Raw genomic sequence first — 16,202 nt, forward strand, 5'->3', positions numbered from 1 at the left:
ATTGAACTACGGTCCGTAGACGGAGTCTCGTGGACGTGATCTTGTGCCAGGTTTCAGACATTCATTATTTTCAAGTCCACATATTTGACCATTTTCAACAGTATCCTAGTCTAATCATGCATTTCAACATTTAATCAAGCTAGTTCATCAGTCCAAGGGTTCCAATTACACAAATTTTAGAATTATTTCATACAAGACTCGGAACCCTAAGTCGAAACTTACCTATAGACTAGCATTTAGACAAGTTTAGCACACTATCAAGGCAACACAATCACAATCTATCGTCCCAAGGGTTTTAGTACTTAAATATTTTTTTGCATGCAATTACATACCTTAATTACCCAAGGTCAAGATCTGACTCCCGACTTTCTATATTCAATCTATGAACCGAAATTCAAAGTGAGGGGAAAGTCTATTACCTTACAAGCAATAAAGAATGGGGTGATTGAGTGATGACACTAAGCTTTGCAAGACCACACTAATCACCTAGTTGCGCTGAACCCGAACACTGAAGTTTTGAAAAAGGCAGTTGAGAGAGATTGGGGAATTTCTGGGATGAGTGGAGGTTGGAGATGAAAGGAAAATTAGGTTTTAAGGGGAGAGGAAAGGGAAGATTTAATGGGGGAGTTATGGAGTGATTTAAGGAATTGGGAAGTTGAGAAACGGTTTGGTGGTAAATGGAGGGAAGTGGGAATGGTTTAAAATTGGGTGATTTTAAATAGGATTGGTCCGGGTTGAGTCAGGCAACATTTAGGGTTTTGGACCCACGAGACCCCGTCTACGATCCGTAAATGGGGACCGTAGACCAAACTTGCACTTAAAAATTCAGAAACCGTACCTGGGATTTACGGACACTATTGACAGTTCGTGGAATGAACCACGGACCGTCGATAGGGTCCGTAGACCGCTGCACCAGACCTTTTTCTGCAGATTCTGCTTTTCTCCCCTGCATATGTAGCAACCATTAGCACTTTCTTTTTACATTTTCTGGACACTTTTTAGACACAGACCCTATGCTATGTCTAGCCAACACTAATACAAAGGCAAAACAACTATCGAAATGAGTACAGAGAAGCAACTAAACAAAGAAAACTACTAAACGGAAAACAAAAACCTATTGTTGGCTAGATTTTACATCCTGTGTTGCCTCCCAAGCAGTGCTTGATTTAACGTCGTGGCACGACGCATGCCTCTTGATTACTCAGACTTCATCAAGATGATAGGCCTCGACAACTTCTTGCACACTTTCTGCGTTTCCCAGATAGATCTTGATCTTTTGCCCGTTAACCATGAACCTTGTTCCTTCACTGTTCTCAAGCTCAACCGCTCCATAAGGAAGCACTTTTGTGAGCAAAAATGACCCGGTCCATTTCGATTTGAGTTTGCCCGGAAACAAGCACAACCTAGAGTTGAATAGAAGCACAAGATCACTCACAACAAATTCTTGCTTTTCAATTCTTTGATCATGATACTTCTTCATTTTCTCTTTGTACAAGGTTGAACTTTCATAAGCTTTAAGGCGAAACTCGTCAAGCATATTCAAGTCATTCATTCTTTGATTAGATGCGGTGCCCCAATCCAAATATAGCTTCTTCATCGCCCACAAAGCCTTATGCTCTAGTTCTACCGGTAAATGGCAAGATTTCCCATATACAAGTTTGTAAGGAGACATACCTATGGGAGTTTTGTATGCAGTGCGATAGGCCCATACAGCATCATCAAGCTTCCTTGATCAATCTGTTCTATTAGCATTCACAGTAGTTGCCAAAATCTGTTTGATCTATCTGTTGGACACTTTAACTTGCCCACTAGTTTGTGGATGGTAAGGAGTGGCAACATTGTGGCGGACAGCATATTTCTCAAGTAGCGCCTTCAACAACTTATTACAAAAATGGGAACCTCCATCACTGATAATCGCCCTCAGTGTCCCAAATCTGGAGAAGATATTCTATTTAAAGAATGCGGTGATACTTTTACCTTCATTGTTGGGGAGCGAACTGCTTCCACCCACTTCGATACATAATCAACCGCAACAAGAATATACTTCATCCCATGTGAACTCACAAATGGACCCATAAAATCAATGCCCCATACATCAAACAACTCTATCACCAATATAGGATTCATAGGAAGCTCTTGCCTCTTTGAAATCCCTCCTTCTCTTTGGCAACGATCACAAGACTTGGCGAAATCATGAGCATCTTGGAGGATGGTAGGCCAGTAGTACCCACACTGCAAAATCTTATGCGCAGTCTGAATACTACTATGATGCCCACCAACAAGCTATGAATGGTATGCTTCAAGTACAATCAACATCTCAACCTCGGGCACACAATTATGAATAATCCCATCAGCACAACTACGATACAAGTAAGGCTCATCCCAAAAGAATTTCTTCACATCATGCATAAAGTTTTTCCTTTGGTGAAAAGACAAGTCTGGGGGCACCAAATCGCTTGCCAAATAATTAGCAAAGTCTGCGAACCAAGGAATCAGATCATGAGAAGCAGCCAATATATGTTCATCTGGAAAAGTATCATTAATTTCATCCCTATCACCAAGCTTTAGCATAGCCTTTTCCTCTAATATGGACAAGTGATCGGCAACTTGATTTTCGGTCCCCTTTCTATCTTTTACCACAAAATCAAACTCTTGCAGAAACAATACCCATCTAATCAACCTCGGTTTAGCATCCTTCTCTGATCAAATACCTCAATGCAAAATGGTCAGTATGCACTATGACTTTAGTACCAAGAAGGTAGGATCGAAATTTTTTGAATGCGAAAACCACCGCAAGAAGCTCTTATTCAGTCACATATAATTCTTCTGGGCCACATTTAGAGCTTTGCTAGCATAGTAAATAGGATGGAGAATTTTCTCTCGCCTCTGTCCCAAGAGCCACTCCAATCACATCATACATTAGCTCAAACGGTTGTCACCAATTCGGTGAAATAGTGATAGGTGAAGTAACTAGCTTCTCCTTTAATTCTCAAAATTCTCTTAGACAAGCATCATCAAAATAGAACTTACACTCCTTCTCGAGCAGTTTGCACAAAGGATGTACAATTTTGGAGAAATCTTTAATGAACCTCCTATAAAAACCTGCATGCCCAAGAAAACTCCTAACACTTTTTACAGAGATAGGTGAAGGAAGTTTTTCTATAACCTCAACTTTCGATTTATCTACCTCAAAGCCTTTCTCAGAAATCCAATGACCTAGAACTATCCCTTCTTTCACTATAAAGTGGCACTTCTCCCAATTTAGCACCAGATTGCAGTCTTCACACCTTTTAAGCACCTCAGCCAAATGATTCAGACATCGATCAAAAGAGTCACCTACCACAGAGAAATCATCCATAAATACCTCAATAGTGTCCTCCACCATATTAGAGAATATCGACATCATACAACGCTGAAAGGTCGCTGGAGCATTGCACAACCCAAAGGGCATCCATTTGAAGGCGAAAGTCCCCTAAGGGCAAGTGAAGGTGGTCTTCTCTTGGTCCTCCGGAGCTATAAAAATCTGATTGTAGCCCGAATAACCATCAAGAAAACAATACCAACCCTTACCAGCAAGTTTATCCAATATCTGATCCATGAATGGCATAGGGAAATGGTCTTTTTTCTATCCAAGCATTTAGCTTCAAGTATTCCATATAGACACTCCATCCAGTCACGGGCCACATCGGAACAAGCTCGTTTCTCTCATTAGGAACCATAGTAATCCCACCTTTCTTGGGAACACATTGAACAGGACATACCTAACTAATATCTGCAATGGGATAGATAACTCCAGCATCCAACCACTTGATGATCTCCTTTTTAACTACCTCTTGCATATGCAGATTTAATCTTCTTTGGTGCTCAATACTAGGTTTGTGATCTGGCATGAGTTGGATTTTGTGGGAACAAATACTAGGAGGAATCCCAATAATATCCGCAATTGTCCACCCAATAGCTCGCTTGAACCTCTTTAACACAGTCACCAAGTACTCTACTTGTCTCACATTTAATTCTCCCGCAATGATGACCGGCAAAGTATTATCTCTACCCAAGAATACATACCTCAAATGTGGTGGTAGAGCCTTGAACTCCAATTTCGGTGCCTCCACAATAGATGATCTCGCAGGTGGAGACTCACGATTCTTCATGTCTAAATCATACTTCTTTGGTTTTGACCGATATTCGCACCTATCGAGTGCAGCCACCAACTCATTGTACTCTTCAATACCATCACTATCAAAATTCATCATAACTGCTGCTAGTGCCTCAACACCAAGTCGCTCTTCAATTTGCACTTATATTTCACTCACAACTCCGTAAGTTATAGCAGATACCGTTTGGAGCTCACTACTCTACTTCATGGACCTACAATTATTGAAAGTTGTTTCTTCATTGTTCAGTCTGAACTTCATCTGCCCCTTCTCCATATCAACTAACACATGCCCTGTGGCAAGGAATGGTCTCTCAAGGATGATGGGAACCTTAAAATCAACCTCACAGTCAAGAATCACAAAATCCGTCGGGAAGATGAACGACTCCACTTTCACTAGCATATCATGGAGTACACCAATGGGCCTTTTCACGGTTCGGTCGACATTAAGTAATCGCATCGTAGTAGGCTTTGGATCCCCTAGACCCAACTTCTTATAAATAGACAATGGCATGAGGTTGATGCTAGCACCAAGATCACACAATGCTTTAGCAAAGTGTAACAACCCTATAGTACATGGAATCGTGAAAGCACCAGGATCTTCCTTCTTCTAAACAAGAGACCTTGTAGCAATAGCGCTGCAATGTTGCAATTTATCATCATCTTCAAAACTCACAGACCTTTTCTTTGTCACCATATGTTTCATAAACTTCACATACCCAGGCATTTGCTCCAAGGCTTCTATCAACGGAACGCTAATGGAAAGCTACTTCAACATATTAATAAACTTGCGATATTTACCATCTTCAATCTTCTTCACTAACCTCTGTGGAAAAGATAGTGAAGGTCTAGATATGGGGACCACTTTCTGAGATATCTCCGCTTCTTTCTCTGTCACATTCTCAGACTCTTCTCTAACCTCTATCACATCATCTTCTTTTCTAATATCAACATCCACCACAAACGGCATAGGTGGATCAATGGTCTGCTTACCCCCTCGAGTAGTAACTGACATACAATGACCATTATTCTTTGGATTCTGGATGGTGTTTCTAGGAAGAGTGTCAGGTTGACGTGGGTTCACTGTAGTAGACAACTGAGTCATATGTTGCTCTAGATGTTTTATTGACACTGCATGGGCATCAACCTTTTGACCAATTCCAGACAAGTCGTTTCTCATCTCATTCACACACTTATAAGTTGCATCAAACCTTCTCATCATCTTCTGCATCATATCTTCAATCCGCGCCATATTGCCTCCAGCTTCCCTAGTACTAGATTCCCGATTTTGAGGGGGAACATAAGGTCCAACCCGATCGTTTTTGTTTCCATAGTTGTTCTAGGTGTAGTTATTGTCGCGATTGAAGTTCCCATTCCGGACATATTGACCCTTTCGGTTGTAATTGCCATAGTTCCAACCTTGATTTCCTTGACCTTAGCGCCAATTTTCCGTGTTGGATCCTTGGGCGTTTGGTCGGAAACTCCTCGTCTGATCATTCACCGCATAAGCATCATCTTCATACTAACACTCTTCAACAGGTGGTGGATTTCTAGTCAAGTAGTTCACAACATTTACCTTTTCCGCACCTCCGCTCACATGTTTCAATACCAACCCCAACTCGGTCCTCATCTGAGCCATCTCCTCACAAATCTCATCCGCAGACTGGTTGTTTGTAGCATGAATGGCAAATGTGTTTCTCCCAGTATCCGACCTTCTAGCGCTCCATGCTTTATTATTGCGAGAGATCTTCTCCAGTTATTCTGCAATCTGTGTGTATGTGCACTCACCATATGAACCTCCAGCAATAGTATCAAGCACTGTTTTATTGTTGTCATCCTGACCTCGATAGAAATATTCCTTCAGCAACTCATCATCAATATGGTGATTCAGAACACCTCTTATGAACGCAGTGAATCTATCCCAAGAGCTACTCACAGACTCTCCAGGTAATGCCACAAAATTGTTGAACTTATATTTGTGATTGAGCTTCTTGGACACTAAATAATACCTTGCTAAGAACACATCCTTCAGTTGGTTCCATGTATAAATTGAGTTATAAGGAAGCTCAGTGAACCATACAACAGCATCACTTGTTAGTGATAGAGGGAACACTCGCAATCCGATGACATCCATATCTAAGTCTAGTCGACCTACATAGCTCTTGCAAACCACCCTTAACTTGGCTATGTGAGCATGTGGGTCCTCCGATGGCAACCCCGAGAACAAGCCCCTCGCTATAAGCATCTGCATCAAGCTACTGGTCACTACAAATGTGTGCCCCGGAGGCAAAGGAGGTAGGACAAGAGGTCCATCAGAGTCAGCAATATTGATGTTGCCCCTATAGTTGTCATGCAGTTGTGGGCCTGGTGGACCATGCACCCTCACTGCATCTCCCAATTGATTTTCAGCTAGAACCTGGTTATCTCCACCAACTACGCTCGGAGGTTGCAACTTAACTTCATCACCTAGATTGCCTCCGATAGGATTAACTTGAATTCCTTAATTGTCATTCTTCGCAAAGTTCGGTTCAACTCTGGATCATAAGGAGTAAGTGGTTCACCCTGGCTTCGTGTACTTGGCATACACTAGAGTCAAAATCTGAAAGAGACAAAAACAAAAAGAAGAAGTAAAATTAGGAAATATTTGACTAAAGTTCAAATCTAAAAGTCAATTTCCCCAGCAACGGCGCAAAAATTTGATACACTCAAATTACGCCTCCCTAAAAAAGCATAATCGATCGTTATCAAGTAAAGAACCCAATGTGTAGGTTGGGGTCGATCCCACGAGAAAAATGGTTTAAACTTCACTTTAACCAACAATTATATTCGTTTAGTCAAATTACTTTCAGAAACAAGTAATTAAAGGGGGGGTTGTGAAACAAATTGTAAGAATTCAGTAAGTAATTAGTAAACAAAAGTCAACTTTGGTTGTTATCAAGATGAGAGAATTAACTAGGGTATACATGTTCCCCACAAGCTCATAAGCAGTAATCCTAGTAATAGCAATCATTTCCTAGTGTACTACATGCAAAGTGATAAGCTAGGTATCTCTAAATCCTTGGTCCGGCATCTAGAGAATTTCACCCCGCACCTTGGTCCGGATACGTGTGTATAATTTACTAACCCTTACATTGACCTCATATTAGACATCACATCGATGTTTGGCTTAGTAATTACTTCGCACCAATCGACACTAGACTATTAGATAGTATCACACTAAATCTAAGTTGCTAATTCTTTTCTTGCTGATTACCTCCTTGGTCCGGCAAGTTCTAACTTTGCGCACCGTTAAAAAGACTTTTAAACGAAAGAATTATCAATGCATGCAAAACACTATTCAAGAATTGCTTAATTACTATTCATACTTTGTTAATCGCTCGTGGTTCCCACAACCTTAGTTGTGGAGTTTAGTTACCCATAATCATATGAACACAATTCATTATTTTAGATGAAAGAATTATGAACTTACGTAATTGAGAATAACAAACCCGGAATTTTAACTTGAATCTCAATACCAAAATCTTCAAAACCAACTTAGGAAATCAAGAATTGCTAGGTTTGCAACAATAGAATCCCAAGTCACAAAATAGAACTAAAGTAATAAAGTCTAACCCCCAAAAATGAGGTTTACATACCCTATTTATAGAAAATAAGTCCTAAATTAAAAGGGAAACAAAATAAGGAAAGTTTGTTCAGGCACGCGTCTTCATTCCACAAGACTGACTCATGGACCGTCAATGGATCTACGGTCCGTGAGTCCCTTTCGTCAGCCAGGACTTGGAAAATATTTCAGCTTCCAAAAATCAGCTTCTCTGAAGCAAACGACGGAACTCCGGTACAGATCGTAGATCGATCTACGGTCCGTCAATCTCTCCGTAGCTCCACACTTAGAATCTTCAAAAATCAGGTACTAGAACCCTCGCAGTATCATTCTACGGATTAGCAGTACGGTCCGTAGATCAATCTACGGACCGTCAATGGCCGTCGTGGTTCCACACTTGGTCAGATTTCCCTGATTTGCCTTCCATGCCTTGCCTACTGATCTACGTTCACCATCTACGGAGCGTCAATGGACCTACGGTCCGTAGATCACCTCCGTAGATGCCCTTTTTTGCATTTCTTTCAGCTATCTCTTTACTTCCGCGCCTAAACATCTTTCCTGCAAAACATGATAAAAACACGCAAAAATCAATACAAAAAGGCCCTAGACACACACAACTCTTACGTGAAATGTGTTAAAAATATTGTAAACTCACGGTATATCAGTATTGTTCCATATAATTTTTCTTTATGTCACAAGATACACTCCTTACTAGCTATATAAAAATAGATAAGAAAATAGTGATTGATCATAAAATGATCTTAAATTAAATTAATGATTCTATAAATAATACTTTAAATTTTATTCATATATCAATTTAAATTATTAAAAATTTATATATTTTATATCATGATACAACTTCTATAAGATACTAGATATTTTCATTAGACAACAATTATATGATATGTATGCGGCAAAAAAAAGGAGAAGACTACAATTCCACAAAGATAAGATAGACACTTAATGAAATGAAATATTTTTCACCATAGGTGATGTTATTCATATATTAAAATCAATTTTTTCTACTAAAGTATATATAACCATCATTCATGATAATAACCAAGTACATTTTTTTGGTAAAATTGCCTCTCTATGATAGTCTTACTCAAATATTAATTGAGTAATAATATTTTGTAAAAGATATGTTACATATAAAGATAAAATATTGAAATACTTATGGTAATCCTTATTAGAGTCATGCACATACTAAATTTCAAGTATGAATATTTAAGACAAAATTTGTACTTAAATGGTGTACATCATTTATGTTCATAACTTCAAAGAGGAAAGGCTATTAGTGACAATTTTTGAATGGATATTTTTTTCTATTTTGTTGGTTAGAATTGTTTACAAAATTGAGTGAAGTAAGAAATACTATTATTAAAGAAATGTCACTTTCTCCCATATTTAAAGTTTGAATTTATTTTAAAATGTTTTAATAATATCTGGTCATTTTGATCTCAAAATACAAGTAACTTTGTGACAATATGTATTAATAATTTTAAAACACTTGTGTTCATTCAATTATAATTATTTACTAAAAAGCTTTAATTTAGTAATATTAATTCTATTTTACAACATCATATATATATATGGCTTAAGTCATCTACGGTCATCTAAAGTTGTCCGCATAATTCACTTAGACACTTCAACTTATCCCTGTGTCAATTGAACACCTATTTGTTCAAAAGTCATTCCTATTAGACACAAAATGCTGGCATGGCAAAAAACATGTGCTTCACTTTCTTTGAGCGCGTTAAGTTATCAAAAAATAATATATTTTCTTCTTTTTTTTTTCCTTAACTTATGCACCTGAATTAATAATAAAGAAAAAAAATTAACTAATATAACAAAAAAAAAAAAAAAAGGAGCAGTCGTCTTCTAAGTAGAATAGAACAGAAGCGATTTGGCAAAAAAAGCATGTGTATAGCGGTGTTCATATGGAAAGCGCATCCGCTGTATCCCTTCCTCCTATTCCTCAACAGAGATGAATACCACAATCGGTAGGCTATCTTTTTTTTCTCCTTCTTCTATACATATTGTTTTATTGTTTATGATTCGTTTGTTAATGTTATCGTCAAGTCCAACGAAACCTTTGTCATGGTGGGAAGATAGTGATATACTTGGTGGAAGGGATGAAGTTGCTGGTGGGACTTGGTTGGCTTGTACTCGCACTGGAAGACTTGCTTTCCTTACTAATGTTCGAGAAATCAATTCAAATTCACATACCAAAAGTAGGGGAGACCTTCCTCTTCGATTCTTGAAGGTCATCAATTTTTATTCATTCTTTTACCCTTTTACCTGGGCATTTCTATTTATCCATTAAAACGCCTAATTAACTTTTGATTTGCAGAGTGTAAAGAGCCCTCATGATTTTTCAGAGCAACTTTTGAAAGAAGCAGGTGAATATAATGGGTTTAACTTGATAATAGCTGATCTTTGTTCAATGACTATGCTTTATATAACCAACCGACCAAAACACACCGGTATGTCCGTCACTGAGGTTTCACCCGGTATTCATGTTTTATCAAATGCAACACTAGACTCTCCGTGGCCTAAGGTAACAAATTCCTTTGCTTCCTCATCCATCTTCTTCTTGATGACTTTGTTAGACTATTTTTATACTTTTAACTGCACCCTGGGACTTCTGTCACCCACGGCATGGTATCCATATATTGCTGTCAAGGTGAAGTGCATACCTCCAATGGTGATTTTAATATGAATTAACTCGTCATTTGTTTGTATGAAATGAACATTGATATTTATGTTTATCCCAGTTAAGCCATATATCCTGCCCTGCGCAGCAGTATTATAATTTATAGTTATGTTCCCAACTCCACTCTTGAGCAATTCTCTTCACAATTCTGGATGCATGCTTTGCTCCTACTCTATGTTCTAAAATATGTATGAACCCCACATCATTCTCCTTTATAAATTTATTCATTTCCCTATGCGTATTGAAGCCCCTCACATTCCGTGTGATGAGCGTATTGAAGTCTCAAAGGCTCTGAAGAGCTGGGAGGAAGCACGAGTACATGCAAAAAACAGAGATAGATGGAGAATAATCCCTGCTGCTATAGGGTGGTCAACCAGGAAAGAGAGGAATTCTAGGTGTTTTGAGAGCACAGAGAATAGTATGCAGAAAGTTAAACTAAACTGCATTGTGTTGTTATATTTTTGGTGTAATTAGGTATACTCAATTGAAATTGTCTCTATAGTTGATGTTTAGACTCAATTTAGGTTCAAAACATTGAAATTTGTTGTATATAATTTTGAACTTGATAAAAAGTAAAAATATGTGCTGCAAATTTCACTGCTCTGAACCTAAATTAAGTCTAAAACATCAACTATAGAGACAATATCATTTGAGTATACCTAGTTACACCAAAAACATAACAACACAATGCAGTACTTATGTATATAAGGTTTCAGTACAACCCTTGTACTGGCTGTGATATAATACAAGGTTTCAGTACAACCCTTGTACTGGCTGTGATATAATACAAAGTTACTGAGTTAAAAAAAAAGAAACTATAGCAAAGGAGGTGCACTACCTCCAGGTGTCTCATCATGATAAGACCCTATCCTGTTGTGCATCAGGATGTCCCTGTCCTCCTAATGCTAGCTTGGGTGATAAGACCTCAAAATTATTACCAGTGGAAATGGTATCAGGTTTAGAGGTTGATGTACCGTTTGTTGCTGATCTCCTCTTAGTAATATGCCATTTATCCTCCAACCTAGCCTCACCAGAAGGAATATGACTAGACCTTGTCTCACCATGCAGAGGATCTTCCGTTGAAACTTGTCACTCCTGCCTAAATTTCAGAGGACCTTGCTGATAGGAAATTAACCTTCTCTTGGTTTTTTGGACAACCCCTGATGAGTAGGTTTTTCTTCCCTCCACTCTGAAGAACATTCTGGTTAGTCTCTTGTGCCTGTTGCTTCTGTTCCCTTCTCAGCTTGCCTTGGTCTATCTCTGGCACAGTCATCACCTAGCTGACAAACATGTGCCACGGTACATAGGTTTCCAAGCATATTGATTCACTTGATCAAACGTCCTACCATTAGGATGAAGTACCAGCACAGTTTGAGGGAGAGGTCTTGTAATGTCCATTTCCACCAAAACTCTAGCATAAGAGATCCTTTCAAGGTGTGTGCTACTTTCATCAGCCATAAAGAGGGGTTCCTAGTTCTACTACTAAGGGATTCTGCACTCCAACAATTGAGAGGGAGATTGGGAAACTTCATCCACAAGGGAATAGTCTTCAGAACTTAAGTAGCAAAGTCAAAAGTAGGAGTCCAAGTTTGGATAATAATAAGCTAGCATTGGGCATTTGAGGTCCAGCACATAAGATTTCATTTCTATCTTCGAAATAAGTGCATTTGAGGACAAAATATCCATCATCATGACAGTGTATCTTAGGTTTGGCTGTAAAAGACCATTTACTAGCAATGAACCTTTCCAGACTTGCAATGGTCGGTGAAGCTCCTATCACATAGAATATAAGAACAGTCTTCCACTTCTGAGTCTCTTTATCAATTTCAACTTTCGGAAGCTCCACGATCTTCTGTGTCCAACCTGGATTTTAGGAGCTATGAAAGTAAAGTCTTATACCTTTCTCAGCTAGCTTATTGCCCTTAAACAGGTTAGACCTAGCTTTGTCCCTTGAACCCCAATTACAATGGCCTCAACAGGTGCCTGAACACCCATGTAATTTGGCCGGCCTCATGGATGCGGTTTACATCTAGTGTACTTCCTTTCCCTTTACCTTTGCTTCCAGATTCAACCCTAGCAAGCCCAGATTCAGTTACTGTTCCATTGGCTGGAACAGATCTAGACACTGAGGAAGTGTTTGCAGTCACTGCATGTGGCGCACTCGATCCTTGTGGAACAAGGGAAAGGTTTCCAGTAGTAGTAGAAGGAGGAGTAGAGGTTTCACTAGTCTGCCTAAGTAGCGCTGGCCATGCCTCTGAGGCTCCATTATCGGTGCTCCGAGGTGGTGATAACACTCTTTTGGCTAGATCCGACTGTTCACTCTTGCGCTTCCCATAACCAGTGACATGACAATCAAAAGGAACGAGTTTTTTCAGTCGGAAAGTCTAAATCTTCCTTTGCTTTCCTTTCTCGGCCTAGCCATGCCGGCGAGCTGGTGCACTATAGTAGCACATTGACCTGTATAGGTAGGAGAGAGGACAGAAAAAAGTTAGCTTTCCCTTCCATGAAGTAATTTAGATGGTCAATAACAGCAGTGTCAGCTATTAGTAGTTAATTTAAAAGCTTGAATAATTTCATCCGCATAGAAGAGGCGTAAAATTGGAGGGGTTTTATTGTTGATCTTAAAGGGCTCCCAAGTGTGGTAATCAACTGCACGATTAATGTGGCGTGAGAGCATTTCCATGCATAAAATAAATAAATACGGGGATAAAGGATCTCCTTGACTAATCCCTCTAGTTGGTGAAAAACCAGGAGAACATTCTCTGTTAATGAGAATTTGAGTTGTGACTGTAGAGATACAACTCATAACGAGATTTACAAGATCAGGTATAAAATTAAAATTGACAAGGGTTGGCTTAATAAAGCTCCATTCTAGCCTATGATTGCCATTTCGAGGTCAATTTTTAGTAAATCTTGGTTCATTTGGCTTCAAAAGTTCTAAAGTGATCCAAGATTTCTTGAACTATAATAGCATTATCAGACGTTCTTCGATTTTGAAGCAAGCAGATTAGGATGGATGGATGAGGTTTGGCATATGAGGTTTAATATGATTTGCGATAATTTTGGGATTAGCCTGTATGTCCTATTGCATAAACTAATTGGTCTGTATTGAGCCATGGAAGATAGACTTTGGACCTTAGACATAAGACAAAGGAAGGTTTCATTTATTAGTTCAGCGATCTGCTTAGCGGAAAAAAATGTTATTGCAAAAATTGATGACTGACATCTTAAGTTGGAGCCAAAATTTTTGGTAGAAAACTGGGTGTAATCCATCCGGCCCCGGAGATTTAAAAGGCTTAAAAAATTTAAGAGCAGTATTAATTTCCATTTCAGTTAGAGGAGAGTCTAACATCATTAAGGAGTATACCACACTGGGAAGGAGAGTAGTATCGTGGAGATGAATCATGATCAGTAGTATATAAGTTTTCATAGTAATTAAGCACAGTACCCTTTATAATCACGCTTAATTAGTCAAAACAAAATATTCTTTAAGAGGCAGAAAGAACATGCAACATTTCTGAATTTAAATTGTTGGATAATTATGTTGTGGAGCGTTGAGATATATAGGTCACCACACATTGATGGACGAGATTGATGAAAAAAGGGCCAGGTCATGGATATTATTAATTTATTTTAGCAACATGCAATTCTGGTAAAAAGGGATTCACTACCTAGATTAAGGGACAGCTTTATCAATTTATAAATAAGAAACTCACCCTGAGATCGCGTTAAATAGTTTTAGGACCTCCCTATGATAAAACTCGACAAAGCTTATATAGAATAAACTAAAAAGTTCTGAGAGCAATAATTCAGTTCAGAAAGAGACAAGCATTACAATTTCAAGCATCCACATGAACATGAACATGAACATAGTAACAACAATTCATATGGAAAGTGTTTTTTTGTCTTCCCACACTTAATGTTCAGTTCCAAAACTTCCTTCCTTTGATGACAGACTATTAACAGAGCAGGAAAAATAGTGTTGCAAAAGCTGGTAATGGTTTATATCTATAACTGCTCTACAAATGGTTGTTTTGGATATATTAATGCTAAGTCACACGCTCGTTCCAAGACCAAAAGGGGTAAAGGAAAAGAAGTGAAAACACAGATCCATACCCCTAGCTTTTTCGAAGGACATCAAACTTAAATGTAAAATCCTAAATTGTCCTGTACTTGTTGGTTGGCATGGTCTAACTTGTAACATGAGAGAAATTGAACAGTCTGCATTCGCATTGTTTCTCTAACTTGCAACTCAGGTTTTATGTTATAATACTGAAAGCATTTACCTTAATGCTTTTGGCTTCTATCAGTTCTCAAGTGTTTCTGCTTGCTGTCAACCTTGTGGAGCAGATTTCATTTTACTGGCTTGCCTGAGTTTCCCCCAAGCCAGCTTATCTTTTATGTTTCATTTGATTTTCTCTCTTATGCTGTTAGTGTCCACTCTTCTCTTTTCTGATAGGTGCCTACATTTTTTATTTTATTTTTGATTTGGAGAATTCTAACTGTGTATTCAGCAGCATTAAGGAATGTTGGACACCATATTTACCATTCAGATCAGCAAAAAAGCTTGTCCTTTTTACAAGTACAAAGCTTCTAGAAAGTCTAGTAATGATTAAGTATTCTCTACATATTTTCCTTTACACCAAAAGTACAAATACTGTTTACATTCATCTTAATTCTCTGATTAGAGCTGCTAGTCTTTAAAACACCTTGGATTTCTCTCTTTACACACAGTCCACCATAAACAAGCCTATAATAAATTCCACCTTTTCTTTTACCTTTCCCTTCCACATTGCTCCAGCACTTGACAACTTCAATCGTAAACTCTGCATGATCCAATTCAATCCAGTCATGCTCAAGAAAATCTGCCAGACTGATCATTCTCTTGCAGTGTAACAACAAATGACTATTATTCTGAGCATTATCATGACATAGGAAGCATCTTGAGCTTAAATGAGTTCCCCTTCTTTGCAAAAGAAGTGCCTAAGATTATTAAGAGTGCTGTTGCCTCCATATACTAACAATCTTTTTCGCAGTCTCAACGGCTGGAGTACAGTTTCAAGCAATTATTGGATGAATATGGCGAATCTGAAATTCCAATACGGCAGGCAGCTGAAAGAATAATGAGAGACTTGGCTAAAGAAGATAGCAACCTGCCAGGCATCTATTCCCCCGAGTGTGAGTACCAGTTGAGCTCCATATTCGTTGACACTGAAATGTCCATGGTATTACTTTTACCTCCTCTCTTAATCTTTTTTCAACTTAAAGAAGCACTCACGTATTGCCTGTTGTTGATTAAAACAATAAATAAACCTTAACGGCCGGTGCATAGGGGCGTTTTGGCACAAGAAGCACTTCTTCACTGGCAGTGAGAAGTTCTGGTGACGCAACCTTTTATGAAGTGTATCTTGAGAAGGATGTATGGAAGGAGCAGCAGATGACCTTTGTAATTGAGAAAATGATAGATGGTGTTGTTTCTACGTCCTAAGGCACTCTTCGAACATGAACTACCAAGATGCAGACACGGTGATCTTTCCAATGGACAAAGCGCAGAGTTATCTTCCTGTCCTAATCTGCATAATCAAATACTATTTTAGTTATCCTATTGTTGAATTTCATTTCTCTTGCTCCAGGACGTCTTTGCAAAATCTTCTATGGATGATGCAGTGGTTCTGCTTATTAAGAGGTACCATATTAGTGTATATCTAAATCTTAGCTGCTGGCATTAGAAT

The 16,202-nt window shown here is 38.6% G+C and overlaps 2 protein-coding genes across 3 annotated transcripts in view; both read left to right on the forward strand.

The window, feature by feature from the left end:
* The window catches only part of LOC125846977 (40S ribosomal protein S28), a 269,249-nt gene that overhangs the window by 184,330 nt on the left and 68,717 nt on the right, over nt 1-16,202 (forward strand). The window lies entirely within an intron of this gene.
* LOC125846969 (uncharacterized) lies at nt 9,614-15,996 on the forward strand. 2 transcript variants are annotated; one of them, XM_049526684.1, is made up of 5 exons: nt 9,614-9,757; nt 9,837-10,020; nt 10,108-10,314; nt 15,507-15,695; nt 15,803-15,996. In XM_049526684.1, exons 1-5 carry the CDS (start codon nt 9,675-9,677, stop codon nt 15,956-15,958), a joined length of 819 nt encoding a protein of 272 aa, XP_049382641.1. In that variant the 5' UTR covers nt 9,614-9,674; the 3' UTR covers nt 15,959-15,996. The 2 variants fall into 2 exon arrangements, with proteins under 2 accessions (XP_049382641.1, XP_049382642.1); XM_049526685.1 differs by having other exon boundaries at nt 9,870-10,020.

The sequence above is a fragment of the Solanum stenotomum genome, chromosome 12, assembly GCF_019186545.1.
Source record: "Solanum stenotomum isolate F172 chromosome 12, ASM1918654v1, whole genome shotgun sequence".
Classification (NCBI taxonomy): domain Eukaryota; kingdom Viridiplantae; phylum Streptophyta; class Magnoliopsida; order Solanales; family Solanaceae; genus Solanum; species Solanum stenotomum.

What these genes read in the sequence shown, in the direction of transcription:
- LOC125846969 (XM_049526684.1), top strand. Translation starts at nt 9,675, where the DNA reads ATGTGTATAGCGGTGTTCATATGGAAAGCGCATCCGCTGTATCCCTTC. An exon ending in AGAGATGAATACCACAATCG is followed by an intron (nt 9,758 to 9,836) that starts GTAGGCTATCTT and finishes GTTATCGTCAAG; the next exon opens with TCCAACGAAACCTTTGTCAT. An exon ending in TTCCTCTTCGATTCTTGAAG is followed by an intron (nt 10,021 to 10,107) that starts GTCATCAATTTT and finishes TTTGATTTGCAG; the next exon opens with AGTGTAAAGAGCCCTCATGA.